The 25,619-nt window shown below is 41.6% G+C and overlaps 1 protein-coding gene across 5 annotated transcripts; it reads left to right on the top strand.

Annotated features, from left to right (window-relative positions):
- Positions 1-410: 410 nt before the first annotated feature.
- On the top strand, positions 411-24,820 carry PATZ1 (POZ/BTB and AT hook containing zinc finger 1). 5 transcript variants are annotated; one of them, XM_039726122.1, is made up of 6 exons: positions 411-1,748; positions 4,103-4,166; positions 7,257-7,328; positions 9,696-9,867; positions 15,528-15,665; positions 17,549-24,820. In XM_039726122.1, exons 1-6 carry the CDS (start codon positions 463-465, stop codon positions 17,965-17,967), a joined length of 2,151 nt encoding a protein of 716 aa, XP_039582056.1. In that variant the 5' UTR covers positions 411-462; the 3' UTR covers positions 17,968-24,820. The 5 variants fall into 5 exon arrangements, with proteins under 5 accessions (XP_039582056.1, XP_039582058.1, XP_039582057.1 ...); XM_039726124.1 differs by lacking the exon at positions 15,528-15,665; XM_039726123.1 differs by lacking the exon at positions 7,257-7,328.
- The last annotated feature ends 799 nt before the right edge of the window (positions 24,821-25,619 follow it).

Here is a 25,619-nt window from a genome sequence, read left to right on the forward strand (position 1 = left end):
GAGCCCGAGTGGCTGGAGGGGGGGTCTCTGCGAATAGGGTGGGGGTCTTCTCGTCCAAAGAAGAGAGGAAAGTTTGCGGCGCCGGTGGTGAGGGTGCGTCGAAGCGGGCGGGGCCCGGACCGGGGCCGGCGGCGGCGGCGCTTGGTCGGGGAGCAGCAGCCGGGGGGCCCCCGCTGGATTTTTGTAGGGGGGGTGGTATCGCCCCCTCCTTCTCCTCCCCCCAGGGGTGAAAGTGCAAGAGGAAGTGCAGCCGCTGCCATCTTTCCTCCGCTCCAAACACACAGGGACGGACGGAGCCGGCAGCCCGGAGCCGCCGCCGGACCCCCGTCCCTCCCGGCTGCAGCCGCCGCGCCGCGCACGCCCCTTCCCGCGGCGGCTCCGCGGCCGCAGCGCCTCGTGGCGTNCGGGCGGCCCGAGAGCGCGCGCGCCCCCTGCGGGCGCCGGCGCGGCGGCGCAGCCCCCATGGAGCGGGTGAGCGAGGCCGCCGCCTGCGGCCCCTCGTCGGGCTGCTACACCTACCAGGTGAGCCGGCACAGCGCCGACGTGCTGCACAGCCTCAACCAGCAGCGCAAGAACGGCGGCCGCTTCTGCGACGTGCTCCTGCGCGTGGGCGACGAGAGCTTCCCGGCGCACCGCGCCGTGCTGGCCGCTTGCAGCGAGTACTTCGAGTCGGTGTTCAGCGCGCAGCTCGGCGACGGGGCAGGCGGCGGCGGCGGCGGCGCGGAGGGGAGCGCGGCGGAGGCGGCGGCCGGCGGGGCTGCGGCGGCGACCGGCGGCGCCCCCGGGGGCGGGCGGGAGCTGGAGATGCACACCATCAGCTCCAAGGTGTTCGGAGACATCCTGGACTTCGCCTACACGTCGCGCATCGTGGTGCGGCTGGAGAGCTTCCCGGAGCTCATGACGGCCGCCAAGTTCCTGCTGATGCGCTCTGTGATCGACATCTGCCAGGAGGTCATCAAGCAGTCCAACGTGCAGCTCCTCGTGCCCCCTGCACGCCCTGACATCATGCTGTTCCGTCCGGGTGCTGCTGACCTCGGCTTCCCTCTTGACATGACCAACGGTGCCACTTTGGCACCCAATGGCAATGGCATTGCTGGCATGCCTGAAGACGAGGCCACGCGGGCTGCGCTCAGCGCTGCGCAGTCCTCGCTGCCTGTCCTGCAGGGTGTGGACCGCCTGCCCATGGTGGCAGGACCTCTGTCCCCACCGCTGCTGGCCTCACCCTTCCAGAATGTTGCTGCTAGTGCCCCCACTTTAAGCACCAAGAGGGGCAGAGGGCGTCCCCGTAAAGCCAACCTCTTGGACTCCATGATGTTCGGTAGCCCAGGGGGCCTGCGAGAGGCTGGTATCCTGCCTTGCGGTCTCTGTGGGAAAGTATTCACGGATGCGAATCGTCTTCGGCAGCACGAGGCTCAACATGGGGTGACAAGCTTACAGCTGGGCTACATAGACATCCCACCCCCACGACTGGGTGAAAACGGTGTTCCTGGTCAGGATGACCCTGACGCACCTCGAAAAAGAAGCAGGACGAGGAAACAGGTGGCCTGTGAGATCTGTGGCAAGATTTTTCGGGACGTGTACCACCTGAATCGGCACAAGCTGTCACACTCTGGCGAAAAGCCTTACTCTTGTCCCGTGTGTGGCTTGCGGTTCAAGCGAAAAGACAGGATGTCCTATCATGTTCGATCGCATGATGGCTCTGTGGGAAAGCCCTACATCTGCCAGAGCTGTGGAAAAGGCTTTTCCAGGTAAGAGAGTGCTGGTATGGACCATTGACACAAACGGAGATAGGAAGCTGACTTTCATATCCCTTGGAACTGTACTTAGAATAGTTTGACTTCCACTTCAAAATGTTTCAAGGAGTGAAACTTCCATCGTTTCCTCTGAGATGCTATTCTGCAGTCTCTTGGAAGGGTTTAAAAGTAATTGAGACATTGAACTGGGAGTCAGCTGGCTTCTGGCTAACGTTCCCAGCTTTGTCCCAGAGTTGCTGTATGCGTGTCCTTGGGCAGCTCAGTTAGTCTCTGCCTCAAATGACTCTTCTGTGAAATGGGTATTGAAATAATTACCTGCCTCACAGAAGTGTCTTGAGATCGCTGATGTGTAGGTAGCTTGAGGGTGCTGTTGAAGTGCAAAATAATACATCTCAAGATTATTATTTTTCTCGTATCCATTTTAAATTTTCTTTTTTCTTAACTTCCCTTCATTTCTCTTAGTTCGTAATGTTTTTTATCACCCAAATGTGAAGGAAGAGGTGAGATTTCAAAGGCTGCAGCATCAAGTATCTTTTAATACATGATCTTTGTGTCCTTTGGGTTTACATCCTTCTGAAGGGGATCCTGTTTCTGCCCTGCAACATACGTAAGATCTGTGCATTTAATGTTGCTGATTTTTTGTTGTCGCTGTTTGTGGGAGCTAATTTAATGAGTAGTTTGGTACACGTAGTTGTGTTAGTGGTATCTTATAGTCTTGAGTTAATGGATTCGAAACTTTTTTGGAAGTTTGCCGCTCGCTTTGAGTGTAGAAGTAGTGGGGGGGAGGGGGATGTACTCTGCTATTTCTGTACCAGCAATCGGTTTTCTACAGCAGTTGATTTGCTCTGACGCGAGGGAAGGACTTGAGATCTGAAAACAAATCAAAAGGCCACCAGGCTGTGGAAATTGTGGCATTTTGCCCCTGCTCTCTTTTTGATAGAGGGACTTTGTTATTGAAATAAATCATGAAAATGTAGCCCCACCCCCCCCTTTTTCTTTTAAATTGCCAGTAGTTAGGGATGCATCTTCATAAGGACTGCAGATTGAGTGATGGAAGGTCACAAAAATGAAAATTTCATCTGTGGCTAGAAGTGAAAGTACTTTTCTTATTATAGCGGTACCCGCGATCGTGTGCCAAGTTTTATTGTTTTTACTGACACTGAAAGATTTCTGCTGTTGCTGGATGAAAGGTTTTTGTCATTAAGGGGAAGTGAGACATACACGTTGAGTTCTCATTTTCCTCAGTGAGTTAATGTGAACAGGTGGGAACGCTGTTACAAAAGTTAACAACAAAACCGTTTGCGTATCTGTAAAACCGAATAATGAATGAAAACTGGAGACTCTGAAGTTTCAGTGTTCACTCTTAGGAGCAGCCAGAGGAAGTTGGAAGCGTGATGTCTAATTTTAGTGTCCTTTCCTGTATTCAGTAGCGCAGCACGTGAGGTTGCTGGGCTTGAGGTACCCCGAAGGACCCCAACCAGTCTGTCCGGTTACACCGCTCCAGCATCGGAGCCTCACTGCAAAGCCCAGCCTATTTTCTGTCTGCAGTGCGCGAATTCCATCCCGTGCCCTCTCATTGGTGCAGCTGGGAAGTTGGGGGAGGAGAGGGTGGAGAACTTGTTTCCAAGCAGTTTTGGTCTCATACAATGAAAAGCTTTCTTCCCACTAGGAGAAACTCCCACCAGGACAATCTGCAGCTCTTCAGTCCTTTCTTCTTCCGAGTAGGCTTTGCTGGTTGTGAAGAATGGTCTAACTTTTTACAGTAAAAATTTGCTCTTCCATTGCACTTTCTAGTTGGAACGTTCAGAGCACTTTATTTGTATTAATGCAGTCTCCCTACCAAGTTGTAAGTTAGGAGTATTTTTTTCATCTTGCAGGTGGAAAATGTGTCACAGCAACAGAGTTTAGATAGTTTTTTGCAAGAGGTGCTTAAAGTTGGCTTTCTACATCTGTGTTTAAGACGTAAACCAAAAGGGTGTGATTTTCAAATATTCAGCAAGTATAAATCAAAGTACCCTCCCTGACTATTAAGATCTAAATAGGATTTTGGATGGGGACTTGCAGGTTTGAAACTCATAACTTGAATTTCCTGTTGCCTCTGATCATTCAGTCATGATTTCTTCCTGAGAAAATGCTGCCTTTTTAGCAAGTTGCAGAGGGTGCATAACAAGGTAGAGTCCCAGTTGTTGGCAGTCTGGTTCTTGGAAAGCTAAATATCACTACAATTGTCACAGATTGTCACAGTGCCACAGTACTGGGATTTAAAAATATATATTTTTTAAATGGTAAAATTGTAACTTTATATTTAGTATTTGTTTTAAGTGTGCTTATGTGTATTTTCCTTTAAGGCCAGACCACTTGAATGGACACATCAAACAGGTGCATACCTCAGAGAGACCTCACAAGTGTCAGGTAGGAGCCACAGGGGTTTAGACTGATGTTGTGGGTAATCTTTGGCATTGCATTTATGTGTGCAGACAATTTTGAAGTACCAGTAGAAATACCATGTATATGTGATTTGGGGTGAATGTTTGTAAAGAACAGTGTTCCACAGTGACATCTCTTTACATCCCTCCCATCCCCATCTTGCCTCATCTGCAGCTTTGGTGCTCCTGCCTCTCCCCCTCCCACCACGTGTTCTTCCCTGCTGTGCTGTCCCAGTCTCCCCCTGCATCTCTTACCCAGCCACCTGGGCTTGCAGTTGATGTCACTGATGATTCCCTCCCTTTTTTAATTGCAGTTGTTGCCATCAGGAGGCTCCAATGCTGACTTCTTTTTTTTAGAATAACTTAAAAAAATAGTAAATTGTAATTATCATAACTTGTCAAGATACTATTTTTTAAAATTGCATAGCCTTCAGAACATTGCACTGAGCAAAATTGGAAGCTTTTTTTATCTCAGGGAGAATATGAATAATGACATCACAATATCCTTTGTTGTACAATGTCATAATGCTGTATATAGTTTTTATAGTTAATAAGGTTTGAAAGATCAAATAAAGGAAGATATTTTATAATCCATTTATAGAAAGATTTAAAAGGTGCCTGGAAGTATCAATTAAAACAAAGTTGAGAATCAGCTTCCACCATCACACATTGCCATTAGAGAGATGTTGGGCAAACTTTTAAAACAGTTTTCAGGCTAACAATCTCCATGCTTGGCTTCTGAAGAAATATTTAATACTTATTTAAAGAAGATGAAGCAAGATTGTATTCTTTTTTTTATTTTGAGGACAGTGAAGGTTAGAAGATTTTTTTCTTCTAAAATATTTAACCATGTTTTATAAACCTAGACAATCCTACATGATTGCTGCCTCCTGATCTGCATTGTTGCACATTTTGACACACCTATATTTCCTTCAAATTGTGAGAGATTTGAAATATTTTCAAATTGTAAGAATCCTGAGAAGTTTTCCAGACAGCTGGAGCCATCTAAAGGTTTCTGTTGGCATGCATATGATCTGTGACAGCCCAGCACATTTGAAAGTCAGGCTGTGGAGCTGTCACACTGATTTAGCTGTGTCCTGAATAAAGCCTTAGATTGGCTCAAGCATCTTGAGATGATTTATGGGTTACACATTTACACAAACCAGAAAATTCCACCCATAGGAAGAATTCACAGTGTGGGGACAGCAAGAGGTCTGTGGATGAACTGATGATGAATGGTTATGTCCCAACATGAACAGACACTCATCAGTCTTTTGCTAGCTGATACCAAGATTGCTGGATGAACACTGTTTACAGATAACACGGATTGCTGTGAATTGTCCTTTGCCAGCTGATGACCAATAATTCTTTTATCGTTTCCCATTGATTGAAGAATATTAAACACCAGTTCTGTGTGAATCAGAGGATACACTAAGAGCTCAAGAAGTAAAGAAGCTAAGATGGCACAGCCAAGCTCAACTCCATTTCCTTGCACACATGTATTTTGTGATAGCAGTTTTCAAGAACAGTCTTTCTTACTGTGTATCTAAAGTGCCATAATACTGTATACACTGCTCATTTCAGTTAAAAGGTACAGGCTGTAGGTTACAGTCATCAAGACAGAGTTGAGATTGTCCTTCAGGCTTGGGTTGTTCTTGATTTTTGATTGCTTAGCCCTGCAAAGTTAATTTTTTGTGAATCTTAAGGAGCGGAAAATTTGTTAATGACCTTCTGTGTCTTTGCAGAAAATGCTTTGCAATATCCTATCAGATTTAGAAAGTCTTCTTGATTATGCACAGATCTGCTATACATTGTAGAAACCACAGAAGGGATGTAGTCACTGAAACATGTTTCAGATATAAAAACTGATGAATAAATTGATGACATTCTCCCTGTGATTATCTCATAATCAGTTATATATCTGTTCCATTATATGTATCTAACACAGGATCTGGCCACCAAGAAGGAAAATAGCTTAATATTGGCATGTTGTTTGCCCATTTTCCATTCCCTTTGCCAAACAAAATTAGCTCTTCCTGAGAGCAGCCTGAATATCATTGAGCATCCTTTTTGAATCTGTTCAGTACCCCTTGAAAATTCCTGTTATTGTCATGCTTTGTTTATGTTTACTGGAAAAGAGAATTACTCTGTCAGTAAATAGCAGAGCAATCCTCTATTATAATGGCATTTTTGGAATTTGTGTTCTGTTATGATTTAAACAAACTGGCCATTTATCTGAGCTCTTAGGTATCTTTGCAAACTGGTGATATATAATGTTTTGTTGGTGTGGCATCGCAGTACACTTTGGAGTACCAAAACAAAAGTGGGAAGATGTCAGCCCAACTTCAGAATAGATGAAGTATGAGAAACAGGACAATTCTAAGTTGAAGATCCCTGTAACAGCAGTAGTTTTCAGGGCTCAGTTTGTAATCCTGCACTCATCCCTCTGAAATAATGGCTGTGCTTCACAGATCTTTCACAAGTATCCTAACTCCCAGCACCTCTAGCACCTGGTGCCAAAGTCTTGACTCCAGCTTTTTCATTACTGTTAAGACGGACTCAGATTAGGGAACATCTCCACAGAGCCAAAGCAGCTGAGAAATCAGATCCAAGAATTTGCTTTGGTGTCCAGGCAAATGGCACTCTGGATCTTTTCCCCTGGATTGTTGCACTGGTGAATTGATACCTTTTTTCCCCAGTGTGACAGTTGAGTTCTGGCTGTAGGGGAAGGAGTGAGTCAGTTTTATGGCCAGAATGGGGCAGCTCAGTTACTGACCCCATGGATGGGCTGAAGCTGTCGGCTTTGGCATGTCGATGTGTGAAAGTCAGGCTGCAGTTTGGGAGCAAACAGTGATCTGAAAATCTGTGGACATGAAAGAACAAGGGGAGGAAACTGAAGTTTGCTCCTCTCAGAGACAAGTCAGGTTGTTCATCAGGCAAATTAAATAAAAAATAAAAATGCTGGTTAAATTAAAGCACAACTTAATTGGCATCCCAAGTCCAGTGCGTGTCCCATTGATTTCAATGCAGAATGAGTTTCTTCCTGTCCTAATTTCTCTTACTTCCTGCCTATTAGCAGGAAAATGGCAGCCACCATGGAATAAGCTCAGAGACATCCACATCCATAGAAAAGTTGAAACTTCAAGAGGTATTTCTTAAACAATGTTTTCTAAACTTTATATATTCTTTTTGATCTATTTATATACCTGTACAATGTTTGATAGGAAAGCACTGGAGAGTTTTCTTCTATGATTAACAATTAATGACAAATACTTAGCACTCATTTAGCACTTCACATCTTTCATAAAATAAAACTTTTTTTTTTCTCTATATCTTTTATAAACATTAACTATTTGAATATTAACTTTGGGATTTTCTTTAACCCTAGTCCTGTCTCCCATTGTTATGATTCAGCTAAACTGGTTCTTGCTTTCTCCACTGGACTTAATTATTGTTTTTAAGCTTTGTTGCAGATATATTTATTATATAGCTTATCCAAAGGTGAGCTTTACACAACTCAGCAGCAACAGTGAGAAATCAAACACATAAATTATTATATTGCCTTTGCCTAAGCTTTCAACTTGCTAAGTTCACTGTGGGATAGATTTGGTTCTACTTGTGGCATCGCTGTATTTATGTGATTTGTCTCTGGTCTGCTTCTCATTGGCTAAAGCACTCCCAATGCTTGGGTATGGACCTTCCTGTGGCTCCATAGTTTTAGATTATTGATGATGGATCTCTTGGCTGTCATTGTTGATAGTCTAGTCATATATCTTTAGTTGCTACCCAGCAGATTGATTAGTATCAGTGCTGCAATCCTGCCTTAAGAGAGTGCTTAGCTCTAACAACGCTTTAGTAAGTGAAAGCTGCACCTGTTTTTGCTCAGTGCTGTGTACTGAGATTACAAATGAAGAGAAATCTTTCATGTTCAAGAATTTGCCTCTTAAACCTCAATACTTGTAATTTATAAATCTTTGTCTGGTGGGTCTAGTTAAACTGTGTATGTCACAGAAATCCAGATAATTTTACTGTTGCCTTTTCAATTTCATTAAGTCCTGATCCTCTGGGGTGTTAAGTCTTGTACTTGCTGCAGAGCAGCCTCAGCTCCATGGGAGTTTTCCACACTTAAGTATCTCACAGGATCGAATGAGTGTAAAGCCTGTTGAAATTGATAGGTGCTTTTCAGCTGCCTTCAATGGTTTTTGGATTAAGCTCTTGATTAACTGAATTTTATGTAATTACATTATCCTCTTCTGTATTATCAATTTCACTTACTTGAATTATAATTTTGGAATTTTACTAAGATTGTTACTTTAACGAGTCCTATCTCTATTGAAACAGTGGTTTAATTACACACTGATATTTAAAAATACAGCTTGTACCCAGTTCCCAAGACAGTGAATGGCCTCATGGTATTTCTTTGGCAGTTCTGGTTATATCTCTTAAAACTGATATTTTATATGAAGTTGGTATAAACAAAACACTGTACACTCGTGAATGTCACTGCTCTGGCTTGGTCTGGTTGTTCTGATGTGTGTTTGCTTTTGTTTCTCCTCTTGCACTTGTGAAATGGTTTAGTCTATAACTAATCCCTTGTGCAGCATATTGCTGGTGATTTATTTCTCTTCACACATTAGAGACAGAGCAAGCCTTTCAGAACTGGCAGGCCACTAGAACAGGCTGTGGGCACAGCCTGCCTGCCTGCCCATTGCTGGGGTTAGAAAAATGGGAGGGAGCCTTCACTTATCATACGGATTTCAGCTGGAAAGGCAAATAGAATCAATATTATCTCATGCCAAATCAAGCTTGTTTTGTGGCAGTAAGTGGAATATGATACCTTGACCAGGGGTAAGTTAAAGCAGCTTACAATGTCATGCAGTTATTTTGATATCTGCTCAGTTTTGGGGCTTCACTTCTACAGTTTGTCTGCACTGCTGCTGTGGATACCAGGACGACTCTTCTACTGTCTCTCGTCATATTGTCATCCCAGATAATTCTGTGATCCTTTGTTTGTATGTCTTCACACTCCAAAAGAATTCTGTGTACTGTAGTAAGATTTATCTCATCAAAGAGTAGAATTTAGGAAAATGACAAAGAGGACATTTGAGTGGTTTAAACTGATTGTAATGGCTTAGTGAAATGGCAGAACTTATTGTAAACAGAGCAAAGTGGTTTCTGCTATTTCTTCTATTAAATGTTACTTAAAATTTTAGTATCTTCACCCTCAGAAAGGAGCTAAAACCTTACAAGTCTGTCTTGGTGTAAGTTTTACTGTCTGTAGTGTTTCAGAGCTGTTTTCTTGCTGCTTTAATTCTTTTGAGTAGTAACATTACATCCTGTGCAATGAGTTGGTTTTCTGAATTTTTTATCTGGGGGAAAATGGCTTGTGCATCATGTCATTTTTTGTGTTTGCACAGTATCTAAGGTATTTACTCTAAAGAATACTGAATATATTCAACAATGTCAGTGCTGTTAGCAGAGCTGATGAGTCACATGGTTCTCATTGTACCTGCAGACTTGTAATGCTTCCTTTGCCACTCGTGACCGGCTGCGCTCACACCTGGCGTGTCACGAAGACAAAGTCCCCTGCCAGGTGTGTGGGAAGTACTTGAGAGCAGCATATATGGCAGATCACTTGAAGAAGCATAGTGAAGGACCAAGCAATTTCTGCACTATCTGTAACCGAGGTAATGAAGAAACTATTTTTTTATTGCACTGGGATGGGACAGCACTCGAGGGAAGCTGTAAGGCTGCGTGACTCTCTGCAACAGGAGGAGCTTGTACCCTATTTGTGTACATACTCTGCTTTTTCTACTGAATACTTAACCCTGAAACTGATGGAGTGCAGCTCTAGCCTTTTCACATGGCAGATAGTTCCCAAAGAAACAGTTTAAATCTGAAGCAAATTTTATTTGGTAAATAGCCAGATCCCTATACAATAACCATGGTAAGTTGCCTTGCTGCTGTTCAACATACATATTTTTTTTTTTATACCTGATTAGACTTGAGCCCTTGCAATCAGTTTGGAAGAAGAATGTTTTTGTATCTTTGAAATACACATGAAGTTGAGAATCATACACTGAGCATAAATCTACATTGTGTTACTAAATTTTACTTAACCTCCTGGTGCAATAGAGTCAAGCTGCTTCTCCTCTTAATTGCTTTGTACTGTTGTACATTTCTAAAACATACTTTGTAAAGCACTAGAAATGTGTTTTACCTTTATTTGTACAAATACAGCTTTTCAAGTTGGAAGGGACCCATAAAGATCACCAGGTCCAACTCTCTGCTCCATGCAGCACTATGTAAAACTAAACCATATGACTAAGCTTGTGAAGCTTTTCCATCTCTTTGTGGTACTCTTCAGTTGGAGAGAGTTGGAAATTTAGGCTTTGTGGGGTGTAAGGCAAGCTGGAAAAATTATTTGACTTATTGGTGTCTTTTTTTGGGGGATTAATTCACAATTTCAAAATGCCTTTTTGGCTCACACAGGTATGCATAGCTAGTAGGTGATAGAAGAGATTGCTGCTGTGTTTTGCCATCTTGTTTTTTCTGATGGGTCTTTTTTCCTGACACGTTCTTTTTTCTAGTTTAAGAGAGGTGAAATCTTTTGAGAAAATAAAGCTCTTCTGTGTTTAATGTGCAGACTGTACAGGGAGCTTATAGAGTTGATGAGTAATGAGACATTAAATTGCAAGGGAGGTGTTTCCTCGTTGAACAGTCTGTAAATCCTGAAAGTGATGTTATCAGTGTGAATGGAAAAGGCATCTGGGCTGAAAATCTTCAGGTTTTGAAGCTTCATTTGGAAATGAAGCTTGCCCTTCTTTTCAGCTGAAGGCCTGGCTTCTGACAAACAGCTTAAGCTTGTCCCGATTCTTTTTGTGGCAACAACATGGAAGGTATTGTTTGGGACCCAGGTGCTCTCCTGCTCTCCTTCCACTGAACATAGTGCCCAACAGAAACTCAGATGGGGTGGGAGGAAATGTCTTGTTTCCACAATTTGTAAGCTTGAATTTCAACTTAACTACCACTGGATGTCACTGCAGCTCTTTGGAAACGGAGCCAGTGTGACAAAGACAGACCTGGCATTGGAACAATAAAATGACTAAGTGGTTTATTCACGTTTTACAAGTCTAAATGTACAGTGGGAATTTAAATAAAATATATACTTCTCCGTAGAAGGATAGGGAACCTGTTGTACAGCAAACTTTAAGCAACTACTTTCTTCCTACAGTTTGTGTATTTCATGGGGGTTGTCAGAATTGTCTGCTGTGAATTTCAGTTTGCATCAGGATTTTAAAAATGTAATTATGAATAATAAATAATGTTACATTTCATAGGAAGTGTTAAAATTCATAGGAAGGGTAAGCTACGGACTGGATTTGTCAGACAATTGTGTTGTAAACTCATTGGTTTGATGTAAGTTTTGATTATAGATTTATGATCAATGACAGCAGAATTTTTAGCCCCAGGTGTTCTAGAATCAAAGTATAATGTTCATTGTTTAAAATAATTATTTTTTAAACCGTAGAGCCTGGCAAGATGAGGTCTAATGGAAAATTTCTGAATTAGAAATACCTGTTTGATAGGCATTGGTGCAGTCAGAAGCCACACACAGTACCTGATCACAGCTGTGCTGTGGCTGAGGTGTTTGTGCAGAAAGAGTTTGTTTATTCTTCCCTTGGCTAATGTGCTGATGTATTTTTTAATTGAAACTTACCTGGCTCTGGATATAGTAATTGTCAGCCTCTGGATATAATAATTGCCAAGCAAGAATGCTCTACAAGCTCAAGCTGCTTGTGGAGAGAATTTTGGATGTTGGCCACTTAAAAAAAAAAAAAGTGGATGAAAAGGTGACATTCCTGGTGTTAATGACAAACTTAGACTCCCTCAGTCGATCCCACTGGACTGAAGGCTTTTCTGTGGAACTTAATGAAGTGTCTCATGTTGTTTTAAAGGTTTAATGGCTTTTGGAAATGGGGGTGGTACCTGGCAGAAAGCAGCAGCCAGTAGTTTGCCATGTCACGTGGTTCATTTGTTTATCATACTTATTTCTTTTACAATGTGGCAGTATAATTTTTAAAAACTACCAGCTGTGATGTGATGTTTTTTCCAGGTTGTTTTCTTACTTGAAGTCTTTATGCTTAGAGTAATCATGGAAGCAATTAAATCTTGTTAAATCAGGGAAACAGTGAAGTGGTTCTGGGGGTGTTTGTGTTGGTTTTTTTTTTTTTCCCCTGGGATTTTGGGGGGTGTTTCTTTTTTTTCCTTTTTTGGTTTGGTATTTTGTTGCTGTTGTGGGTTTTTTCTTAAAGAATTTGTCTAAAATGTGCTTAAAAGAGTAATCCTCAAGCCTCACATTTTTAAACAAATTCTCTTTAATCAGTTTAAATAAAGAAAATGTGCTCCTGTTGCATTGTTACACAATCTATTACCATCCTTAGGAACTTTATTTGCTTGTGTGGGCTTTTTCAAAGTATTCAAGAGATGAATGACTTTGGTACTTAGTAATGACACCTGCAACTCAGAAGTTTGGGGTTGTGTTTCAAACACATACACATTGTTTGTTTCACAGAATCAGATGAGTTAGGAAAAGGGTAAATATTCAAATCACAAATTAGAATTTCCCCCCCATCCACTGGTGAGTTCTTGTATATTTGATGGGGGACAAAGTCCAGTAAATAAAGACACATTCTCCTCATGTTCCAGCTAAATCCAAATTAAAATTTTTGACCTAGGAGCATCCTGCAATTATTTCTATAGTTTATCTCCTTAGCAATATTATCTAAGAGATCAAGGGGTCCCATTTATATAAAGGAGATAATTTCCTCTCTATACATGTTTTTAATATTGGTTCTTCTGGTATGAAGAAATAATCTGTCTTGCAAAGTGGAGAGATGTGTATGAGTAAAGCAATAAATACATTCCTGCTCTGAAAAACACTGCCACTTTATCCTCTGGATTAGTCTGACTTTGCTCTGAAAGAGACTTTCAAGAGTGAAGGATTATGGTCTGTAAACCCCCATCTTCCTGGGACAGGCATTCATAATTAAAGTCTGGTGGAGATAAAAAGGCCAGTGCTAAGTGCTTCAGGAAAAAATTAGGATGAAAACACCCCCAAAAAAGTCTCCCTTTAAACAGCTTCCCATGAAGCAGTTGGTGTTCTTATGGTTTTGATGGAAGTTGATGACTCACATGTTCATGTGCCAAGTGCATAAAGGGGAGCTAACACACTTTGCAGCAGTTTTCATTCTGTGAAACAATGTACTCTACAAATAGAACTGCAGAGTTCAGTAAAAATCCTGTGTGCAGAGATTACAAGTTCAGGTTTTCCTGTGTCAGTTGTGGTGTAGAAAAACACTGAATACCTGCATGTGGTCCCTTTTTAATGGTTGGCAGTGAGATTTTAATGCATTTCTGCATCAAAGAGGTTGATCTCAGCATGCATGTGGTTATTGGCCACATGTGTGAAATAAGGAAAGTACCTCATAGGTGGAAGTGTCACCATTATATCTGTACACTGTGCCCTTTTCTCTGCCAGTCAAAGACTGGTTCTTATAGGTCTGCAGTGAATTTTTGGTATTTGTAAGAATATATTCTCTTGCTGCCCAGTGAGATTTTCAATGCAGCGTTTTGTGTCTGAGGGTAGGCCTTGCATTATTTCAGAGGATAATATCTTTACATTAATTTCATGAATGACTTGGCCTTGGTGATTCTGCTCCATTGTATTTTGAGAGTCATATGTTCTTGGTTTCTCCAGTTGTGATGTATCTACTTTCTGTACTTTTATCTTCAGCTCAGGGGTCCACAGTAACTACCTCTTGTTCATTCTCAGCAGCCTGCCCCTTTTCCCTTCAGCAGGTTGCTGTGGAGTTCTTGCTTTGCAGGTCCTGTGTATATAATTCTTAATAACCTCTGGATAAAAGTCAGGGTAGAGGGATATTCTGTGTGCTAGGCACAGGGAAATCTAGTGTAAAGCCACATTCATTATTAAATTCAGCACCTGAAACTAACAGCTGCAGTCAGAAAATCCACCCCAGAGAGGCGTGCAGTATTTGGTTTGCAGCATTCCTAATATATTATTATATATCATCAAATGTAAATGCAGTTATATCACTATAAAAATGGCTTTATGGTAGAATATCTACTCATATTTTAAGGAAATGATTTTTATGAAAGGTCTCTTGTAAGGACTCGTGCTGTAAATGCTATATTGGTTTAAAGGAATCTAGGGCTTGGGTTTTCTCTCTCCAGAAAGGGAACCTGCAGCTCTGGGTCTGAGGGGCTGAACCTTGTGTTGTGTTCTTAGTTGTTAGTGGAAAATGTTTCTAACATGAAAGTGCCACAATACTTGGTTCAAAGTATAACAGAAAATTAAGCTGGTTGGTGGCAGCTTTACCTCTGTAGGAACTCTAAAACTCTGTCCTCCTTGTGCCTCGTATATGGTCCAAATGTAACTGCAAATCTTATTGAGGTTGAATTGAAAAACTTTCCAAACTATATGTGAGATACTTCATTGCATTAAAGAAAAACTACATGAAACTTAAACATTTTAAAAATCACATGCACAAATGTAAAAAATTGGTTTGTTCAGAAATCAATTGTTTTATATATATGTCTTTATTTTCAGTGTTTGGTGCTTATAGATCAGAGCTAATAAAAATACTGAAATTTATTTTTAGTGCTTTTTGTTAACTGTAGACAAAATATGATTTCTAGTATATTTTTTTAAACTTAGGGTGAGCTGACTGCAGGAAATGTTTTTCAAAAATTACTATTGAGCAAAAGTGTATACCTTAAAAAGTCAGTAGTTTCAGCTTTCTGCCTTCTAGAAGTCACTATAAGTGCTATAGAAACCTAAGGGAAAAGCACACTAAACCAACAAGGGTTGTTACTAAATAGCATTCCTTCAGATCTTAACAGCACAAAATCAACTAATTGGAACTATCTTCCAATGTATCATCAGATGAAAAAAGCATTTTTAATTAAAATAAATAAAACAGCAGAAAAATGGTGAAGAGACATGGGTGCCTTTTTGTATGATGTCTCTTCTGCCTTTTTTTCCAGAAAGTTTCATGTCACCTGCTAGGTTTGCTTAGACAGAATTTGTTTTTAAGGAGGCTGATCTCTCTTTGTGACTAACAAAAAGCAAGCTCAGTCTGATGAAAAGTGTGCATTGCTTTATTGTCTGAGGATGACAGGACTCCTACGTGAGCATGTCAGAGGGAACTGGTGGAGCAGCAGCTTTAAAATAGGGAGCAGGAGCAAGAGAAAGATTAAAGGAACAGGGAAGGCAGATGTGTGTCTTTGCTGGTGGCAGGATCTCATCTCCTTTTATCTTGTTTAGGTTTCTCCTCTGCCTCCTACTTAAAGGTCCATGTTAAAACCCACCACGGTGTTCCCCTTCCCCAGGTCTCCAGGCACCAGGAGTCCATCCCGAATGGGGGAGCAGCGTTCCACTGCGGCAGGACCTATGGCATCAAAGGCAAGAGACTCTGCACCTTGCTGCTCTGGGCAGAGCTTTGTGTTGTGGGCTGTTGGGCTGGGCACGAGAAAGGGGAGGGAGGAAGGACAGGGAGAATACTGGAGAGAAGCTTAGGGAGATGCAGAGAAATTCCATAGCATCACGTAGGATGTAATACCTGTCACTGGGTAGCTGATTTAACAGGTCTAGGGGAAGGAAATGGACACAGAAGAGTATGTAAAGCTTTGGCAGCTTCTTCGATTTGGAAGATTGAAAAAGTTGTGTTGGTTCATCTTGACCCTCTTCCTTGGAGCAGTCAGCATCTGAATTTTGCCTGAGGGCAAATTTGTTAGTCCCACTCCACTTGGATCTCGCGTCAGTCAAACCCTGTTTCTGGTTTTGCTAGGAGCCATACTGTACATGCAGCCAGCTGTCTGTAGCTAAACTTACACTTCTAAATGCAGTTGTTGGGGAGAAGAGGTGAAGTGGGATAATGGTACTGGTGCTTTCTTGTTTTGGCATTCGTTTAACTTGGTGGGGGGGAGAAAAGGATGTTATTGTAAGCATAGCTGAGGAGTACTTAACTTCTGAATAAGTAAAGCAGTGTGTTTACCTGTGTAGAATAGTTTTTTGCTTCTTGGTTTGAGCTGTCAGTATTCCTGGTGAAAGTGAAACATCAGAAAATTCTTCAAAGCCATGGTTGTCCTGTTTCTTTTCTTGCCCAGGAGAACACAGCAGGCTGGGTTAAACAAATGCTATGCCAGCAGAAAGCTCAAGTTGTATAATTTTTTCTGTTGAAGTCTTGATAGAGTTACTACAGAAGCCCTTTAGTTTTGGGTGGTGTGCTGACTTAACAAGAGATTTATTCCAGCTCAGTGGTGTATTGATTTCATGCATATCCTGTTAGGTTTGTAATGCTGAGTCCAGAGCAAATCTGTCTTTTGGGTTGTGCCAAGTGGTTCTTTGGTCTCTTAGAGTTAATAGTAGGTACAGCCTGTTTGTATTCAGAGACTCCTTTAGTGAGCACGTCTGGGTTTCTCACGCTCATTCACATGCACTGAGCAAAAAAGTGTGGACAGACTTCCTTGGCATAATGCCAGAGGAGAATGGGGAAGACTCCAAACATACCAATGGCTTTGCCAGGAAATATATTCAAATAACTTAAATAATGTCCCTAACCTCTCTGCTGTTTCACACTGCAGTATTTAAAGATAGAACAATTTTAGATTGTGAAGTTAACTTCTAAGGGTGTTGCACTTGTGAAAAAGAGTTCCTTGAGACTAAATGGAATTGCACTTCTTAAATTGCAGTAGCTCACTGCTGTTTTGCTGAGTGTTTCCAGGTTTCTTCACATCTTGCTGCAGGCTGTTGTACTTCATGAAGTTTCTAGGCTCTCCCCCAAAGCATCAACAGTATTTCAGAAGTGTGCAAGTGAACTATACAGTTGAAAACTCATCATTAGGTCCATCCTTTTGTAGTGTGTGAGGTGTAAAGACTGTGAGACATCCTTGAGATTGAAGAAGTGTTATATGAACTAGAGACCCATTGTGGTTGCATTCAGTACCATGACAAATCCCCAGTGAAACCCCAGCTGTTGCTCTGATAGCAGCCTGGTGGTTTGGAAAGGGGACCTATGCTCAAGGGCTTTAGGACATGAGGGATTGGATGTTAAGTGTGTATCGTTCTGTTGTGACAGGCATTCATGTGATCAGGTGGTAACCAATCTAATTTATTTTAATGCATGTTAAATATCTTCCTTTGGGAGCCAAGATTCTGAAAACTTCTCTCTTTTCTTTTTCCCGTAGAAGGCCAGAAATGAAATAAATTAAAAAAAAATTTATTTTAATAAATCTTCCTTTGGGAGCCAAGATTCTGAAAACTTCTCTCTTTTCTTTTTCCCGTAGAAGGCCAGAAATGTTCACATTCGGACCCGATTGAGAGTTCTGATTCATATGGAGACCTCTCTGACACCAGCGACCTCAAGACTCCTGAGAAGCAGAGCACCAATGGGTCCTTCTCGTGTGACCTGGCAGTCAGCAAAAACAAAATGGAGATGGAAGGAGAGAAGAAGTACCCGTGCCCCGAATGCGGCAGCTTTTTCAGATCAAAGTCTTATCTGAACAAACACATACAGAAAGTGCACGTCAGGGCCCTTGGTGGCCCACTGGGGGACCTGGGTCCTGCTCTGGGATCCCCCTTCTCACCCCAACAGAACATGTCTCTTCTGGAGTCGTTTGGGTTTCAGATCGTCCAGTCAGCATTTGCATCATCCCTAGTGGATCCAGAGGTCGACCAGCAACCAATGGGGCCAGAGGGGAAATGAGATCAGATGGATCTTAACAAAGCAATGCAGCAGTCTGGCTATAATGATAAGATGCTGTGAATGAAAGAGGAAATAATGAAATTTGGTTCTATAGCTGAGAATTTTTTTACTCATTTTAGCTTCCTTCTTTGTCTCATGCCCTACCCCACCTTTAAACCTTCACTGGGGAGAGGGAGAAAATGCTTCTTTAGCTGATAAATTCCAGAAGATGGTGGCCTTGAATAGGAGACATGACCCAAAACAAATGGAGCTTTAGAGGCTGCTGGTGGTGTTTTCTTTGTGTTCTTTGAGAGTAATCAAAGTTACCAGCACTGGTCTGAGAATGAGACAGTCCTAGTGACCGAGGCCCCTGGGGAGCTGCAGCTACAGGGAGCTGTGATTTTGTTCTCTCTCTATTCCCCTGCCCTCCCTAAACTCTCCCAGAAAAGCAGTAAGTTTAAAAAACAGACCCATTATTGAATATAACGTTAAGTAAAATGCCCCATGGTTCCAAGCAGGTTACAATGCAGTTGTCCTTTTAAAACCAGAAACATTTAAAGCAGGTGAGAGAATTTGATCCTCTTCTGCCTTTGTGAGGCTGTGAGTGCTGCAGCAGGACTGAACTGCTGAGAAAAATCACCTTTCAGAACAGGTTGTTTTTATTACTTTTGACCATTAAACTTGCTGTCAGGTTTTTAATTCTTTATTATTATTATTTTAGGACCTGTTGTAGTGAATTGCTACTGAAAAGCCAGTCTAAGGCGATACACAGAGCACTCGTAAAGCAGCAGTCACATTAGGGTTAGTATGATATTTTTTTTTAGATGTACCATAATTAATAACTTGGCTAGTTGGTTGTTTTAAGTCTATGAAAGAAATAGTTTTTATGAAAATAAAAAAAGAAAAAAAAAAAGGAAGGAAAAATACCATTACAGTCTGGTTGACTGGTGCTCATTTTTCATGTGGGGACCTAGGGGATGAACACGATCAGCTATCGGGTTAACACTATGTACCACTGACTTGTTTAGTGTGAATAAACCCAGGGCTTCACAGAGTGATTTTGGTTTAATTGGATTGGACTCTATTAAAGAAGTTAGTATGTTACTTTGCATCCCCTCGTTTTGTCTGGTTTTTGAGCAGTTTAGCCACCTGTCCAAAAGGTGTGCAAATGAGAGCCAGTAAATAATATGTGAATCCCACTCTGCACTGTGCTGTATTCTCAGTGAGCTGGGCTTTTTGGCCAGTCATGCTCTCCTGATTGGTCTCTAGTCAGGTTTGCAAAAGCCACTGTTACTCCTTTCTTTTCCAAATGAGGTGGGAATTGCAAACAGCATATCTTTGAAAAATAATTTATTATAAAATGCAAAGAAGCTGCACTTCAAGCTGTTGGACATTCCATTTAATCTGAAAATACCACTTGTGCAGAAATAATGTCCTTTCTTGGCCCTCCCTTTCCTTCCATGTAACTAGTCACGGTTTTATGTACCAAACCCAGGTATAAATGTTGTTTAACACAGGGTTAGGAGTTAGGAATACTCTGAGTTTTAATTATGGTTCTGCTGTTGATGCTCAAAGTCACATAGAACAGTTTCCTGAATTTATTCCTTAATTTTGTATCTGTGAAGAATCTTCTCTACATCAAAATTGTTGAGAGAGTTATTGAGCAAAGGTTTAAGTAGTGATTTGGTAAACTGCTTTGTGTATTCAATGTTTCTAAAAAGGCCAGTCTGAAGAGCCCATGTCCTGCACCAAACTTGCATCCCACAAACAATACCTATCTCCATGATTAGTACAGTGCTGGAGCAGGACAGACCCTTGGGACCAGGTTCTCATTTGCTGCAGGAGATCTGTCTGTGTAAACATGCACAGAGACACAAAGTGGTGTTGTACCACAGCCTGCATTGCCCAGCTGCTTCTAATCCAAGCCCTGCAGCTGATGCTTCACTGATATTCCCAATTTGTTTTTATGTTACAATTAGAGAGGCCTTTGTAAGTATATGGATTTTGGAATTACATTCTAAATTCTACAAGTTAGAAGACCCACATTCCCTCTTGTAAGAAGCTACTTTTTGTACTTGCTCTCAACTATTATAAATCAAGGATGAATAATCAATGGCTTTCTCTTTATAGCACCAGCACTTTCTAAATTGAGAGCATGTTGCAGTGGACTTGATGTTTTGCTATTAATCTGTGTTGGGAGACTGAAGGACATGTTCTTCTCCAGTCATCTCCTCCCAGAATCCTGGAATAGGTATGAGCCTCATTTAAAAGGAAAAACCAGTGAAACAAACAAACCCCACCACTAAAGCTTCATGGAATTGCTCTTGTACTGGTAAGATTAGTAGACAGGTAAAAACAGAACATCTTAGAAAAGTGACAAAACATTTTAAAATACCTTACAAATCTAGTGCTGAGACAACCTTGTAAGCTGCCAAGCAAATCAGGAGAGAGCAGGCCTTCCAGTCAGCACAACAATTTGTTGGGATTAGCAAATGCAGCTGCAGTCACTGATTGACTAATAGCTTATCATTAATCCACAAGGGAAACTTCTGTTGAACTGAGGCTGTATGCTGAAAGGCAGAAGTTTTTGTCCCCAGTGTTCCTATATGCACTCAAAGGTGCATTAATCATAACATTCAACTCCAAAAGCTAAGTCCAGAGTACAGAATACTTTCATCCTACATTTAGCTCCCTGACTTTACTGTTACAAGTGGGTTGAATTTTGGCTGTATCTATCAGAATTTAATTTTGAATGCTACAGGATTCGACCTGGTGAAACAAAAGCCTTTATCTGAAAACGAAGCCTTCAAAAACACTGTGTAGTCTGCTTGTCAAAGAAAATGCTTACTAAGTTGTCATGAATACATTGAATGAAAACTACTTACTTCTCAGTCTAGTGGACAGGGAAACAATTAGGCAGGGGGTTAACAATACTGAAATTACAGTTCTAGATCATCCTAGTGTAAATGGGAGAGATTTGTACCAACACTGGAGGTTGGTGCAGGCTAGTGCCAGTAGGAAGTTGGGCAGATCTTTAGCTGTGGTGTGTTTTCAGAGCTTTTTGCTTCTTTGGGGGCATAATGTTCCATTCTGGACAGTAATTTAATCTACATGCAAATTCTTTCTCTTTTGTACTTTGGGAAATGTCTGGTTCTTACAGAACATGAGACAGATCCAAAGAGAAAACTCAGCCTCACAGTTCAGAGTTCAAAGGGAAGTATGTAACATGCCTTGAGCTGCAGCTTGTTGCTACTGCATTTTATTTTTAATTGATGTGTAGATGATAGTTCTGATTTGGGCCACCCTCTCTTCCTTGCCTTCCCCTTTGCAGGGACTGCAAGCCAATGTTTGAGTTGGTGCACATGTCAAGAAAGAAACTTCAATTCATGTAAATTTATATCATCAGACTTGTAGCATTTGTTTGTGTTATAGGAGTCCCATAACCTCTCATCTGAGGCTCAAGCCTTGTGTATTAGGTATGATGAAAACATCTTCAATCATTCATAATCTAAATATTAAAGACAGACAAGAAAGGAATAGATGCTTATAAGAGAATGAGTGAAAGATAAAGGACTAAAAACCACTTGCATGCATGATTAAGTGTTGTCTTAAATGTGGGGGGCATAAACTTCTCAGGCTTCTTTTGTTGCCTGAATTTTTAAATGGTAATCCATAACAAATGCAAGGTAAAGCAATTTAATGTGAATTTATTCCATACTGAGTTAAATTAGGTGACATGACCTTGCATTTGTCATGTCTTAAATGTGTGCAAACAATGTGGCTCACCTGACACGTGGCAATGTGTGTGTGAGCTCTCAATCCTAAGTGATTTGTCCATGATGATATGGGAAATTGATAGCAGAACCAGAAATTGAACACAGATTTTTCCTTCTCTCAATCCAGTGCCTTAATTATAGTAGGGCAAAGTATTATATGTTGGGGGGATGGGTTTTTTTTGGTTTTTAAAGCCTAAAACTATTAAGATGGTGTGGAGTTGGTCTTCCTACCAATCTTTTGAACAATTGTAAATGCCCAGTCACAATTTTAGACCTGTTTGAGTGCCAGTGACTTAGGGAATATTTGTTATTTCCCATGTATTCCCTGAAATTATTGTTCCTCCCTCAACTGCTGTCAGCAGTAAGGAATGACTTGAATAGAGAGCTGTGTAACTGAATGTCTATAACTCAACTAATTGAATTGCTAGTATGAAAGCTAACCTAGATTTTGTAGGCTCTGTTGTAACTTTAGTGTCTTGTTTTTTCACTAAATCTTTGTTCCTAGAATTCAGTATCTAAATTTACGTCTTGAGTCGGGAGTGGGGTACCACTTTCAGCTTTAATTTTTTTTAAGGTGCTTGCTTGAGGAAGTAGATGCCAAAGTAAACTTCAAAGGAACTCCAGACTTCAGTGTTGGAAGAATGAATGGAGAGCAAGAGCTCTCCTTGGGTTTCATGAGAGATAAATGGACAAAGTCAAAAACAGCCACAAAAATTCTAAGTAATGAAACAGGAAAGGTTTTTCTTTACCATCCACAAAAATAATAAAATATTTTCATTTGTCACCATGGCATAAAATCTGAGAGCAAGTGCCAATCAACACAATGTGCTGGCTTTTTCAGCATTATGATTATACCTTAACAGCACTGTCAATACCAAATGTAAATTAAGCCAGCTTAGTACTGCTCACCTTTTTTCTTGGGCACAATACCTGAGTTTTATTTGAACAGAGCAGAAGCTCACAGTGAATCTCTGAGCTTAGGCTCTCAATTCTGCCCTGAGAGACAAAACAAATGAGCAAAGAGGGGGAAAAATAAACCCACTAGGAAAACTTAAAAAGGAAAACAAATTCTGGAAGGCTCCAGTGTCTCTTGAAAGAGCCTCGTTTTTTTTGTCCTGAACATCCTTTTCAAAACAAGATCCTTCAGCTGTTGTGAATGAGCCCTTGGGAACAGATTTGGCTTCCAGCCCAATCTGCTGCAGCTCCCTGTCCCTGTGAGAAGGCAGCATGTTCTGAGGACTGAGCCTGGGGTGCACAGGGAGGGGACAGGCAGTGCTCCTGGGCTGCAGCCACAGGTACAGGTACAGAGTCAGCCCCAGCACTGGCAGAGTGCTGTGTGCCTGCTGCTTTCATCCTCACCCTCCACACCTCCTGTGCACACACTTGGGTGTGTGCAGCTCTGCAAAGAGCTGTTGGCTGTAAAACAAAGCAGGAGCTATTTGGCTGAGAAGAAAAAAGAAAAAGCAGCACTTTAAAATTAGAGTGCTATGACATAACTGCAGAGTGATGCAGCCCAGGAGCAGGAGCCCTGGCCGTGAGGGCTGGTGGTGATGTTTGGAATGGTTATGGCATGTCAGTGAGAAACCACAGCTGTGCACTCTGTGGTGGCAGGCAGGGATGGCCTGTTTGCCAAGAATTAACTCCCTCTGTCATCTCTAGGCTCTTCCTGTGTTGTGTTCCTGTCTGTGAGATGAAATGATGATAACCTTTGGGTAAGAACGTGCCAATATTTAATTGATGTGCCAAATTGTGCTGCACAATTTTGCTGCTGAACTCTGTCACAAATGTTTGGCCTCACTGACTTCAGATGTAATGCAAAGTTAAACATTTGGCCACATTTTTCCTGAAAGGTGGGGTATTTAAATTTATTTAAAGACTGCCTGGCACTATTGATCTGCTCTCAGGGTTTATGTGAACGAAGCTTTTCCTGAGTGACCTCCATACTTTTACTGCAATTTTGGAGACCTGGAAGTGCTCTGAGCCAAGCTATGCTGAAGGAGGGAGGTACCTGGAGTCTCACTGATGTTCCAGTGACTCCCTCCCAGCTCCTGTGTTCCATGTGGACCATGGAGTCACTTCATGCAGCCACTGGCAGCCATAAATGCTCTTGAGCATCCTGCAGTCACATAGTGACCTTGGGTAAGTGATTTTATAATAAATCAATCTCATGCTTGCTAATACCTTTTTGGCTGCTGTGTCTACAAACTGGTGCCTTCTCCAGGCAAATTTTACATGCCCTCTGCAAAGTTGTCAGACTGACTGCTGGCTCTTAAGGAATCAACCAAGCCTTGCTCTTGGGCTCAGAATTTTTCTTTGGTACTGTTGTAATCTGAAAGTTTGCTGCAATTAGTGCAAATACCAGAGTAAGAGAGAAAATAAAAGGCTGTTCTTAGATGTCTTGTAGAGTGAACAACTGAAACATGAGTGTGGGATGAGCCAGGAAAACTGGTATTTTCCCCTGGCTGCACGCCATATGGAAGAGACAGTGCCTTGGAAGGGAAGGAGCAGAAAAGTTTGTCATTGGCTCTGATGAATCCCAATCCTGCTTCTACTGAAGGTGCTGGGAATTCTCCCATTGTCTTCAGTGGAGCAAGAAAGGATCTTAGGTGAGGATGGATGACTCTTTCCCTACTTGAATGAAGTCTCTTGCCTCTTTATGGGCCTGCTTCTATTGAAACCGAGCCTGTTTTAGCCTTTTTGGGTTCTTAGGGACCTGTTTGTATAAAGCAACTTACCTACCTATCTTTTTTTTTCTATTGTGTGTATTTTTTGTATGTTCTGTTGGAAGGTGAAGCCTCTGTAGAAGGGGATACAAAACCTGATTTTTAAATAGTAATAAACCAAAAGAGAATTAAACTCTGCAGGCTGCATGCATTCATTTCCTGGAGATGGAGAGTAGAGACCATGAGTGCACAGAGATGGCCTGGACTTCTCATGTCTCAAAATCTTCCTCTTTTCAGAGACAATTCTGCCTTTGCACATTTCCACAGTTCTATGTGAGAAATCATATTGTGGTGGGCAGGTTGCACAACTGTGTATCAGGATTGCCTTATTTCGACTAGGAAATCCTTTCTCTGGCACTGTGTGGTGAGATTTCTTGTTTCAGCGTAAGTGGATGAGTATCTGTGAAGTTTGGTATTGTCCTCACTGAATGGCAGTGAAATAAAACTGAGGTCATTAATAAATAGAGTTTTGCTTCTGGCCTGCCTACCTCAGGTGCTGGGGTGTTGGTCAAATGCAGTGTTTTAACTCCACACCCTTATATACTAAAGAAATAAGTGCAACTGTGAAGTGAATATTAAACCTTTGTTTCTTCCTGGCTTTTTACCTCCTTATGGTGTTACCAGTTGGAGCCTTAACTTTCTAAAAGAATGGCAAACTCAAGACCAAAACAACAACAGAGGTTTGCCCTGCTCTGTAAACATACTTAAAGGAACAGTGTCTTTGCTTTTGTAAATAGATGTAAAAAAGTCCACATGCCTATGTCAGTCATAAAAATCTCTGTATACTTATGGCATGTGTGTGACCCAGAGAAAAGACAGATTTGCCTTTCTTCAACAGGAAAGAAAGGGCAACTTCCCAAAATGAACAACTCCTCCCACAGCCTTCAGACAAACACCTGTGGAGTCTTTCACAGTACCTGTGTGCCAGTGGTTTTATCTGCTTTCAGGTCAGCTAGGAAATAAAATCCAGAGTTGTGAGCTCGGCACTGTAAATGTCCCTGAATCCTGGGCTTTATGAGGAAACAGCAGTAGCTCCACTGCAAGGTTTGGTCTCTGCTTCTCTGCTCACACTGAATGCAGAGACCCATTACAAAATGAGTCTCTGCTTCTGCTCTGATGCTGATGACTCCAGTCCTAGTCCCAAAGCCCTAAAGAGAGAAGAAAATACATGTTT

Source organism: Passer montanus, unplaced genomic scaffold, assembly GCF_014805655.1.
Source record: "Passer montanus isolate IOZ18808 unplaced genomic scaffold, ASM1480565v1 scaffold57, whole genome shotgun sequence".
Lineage (NCBI taxonomy): Eukaryota > Metazoa > Chordata > Aves > Passeriformes > Passeridae > Passer > Passer montanus.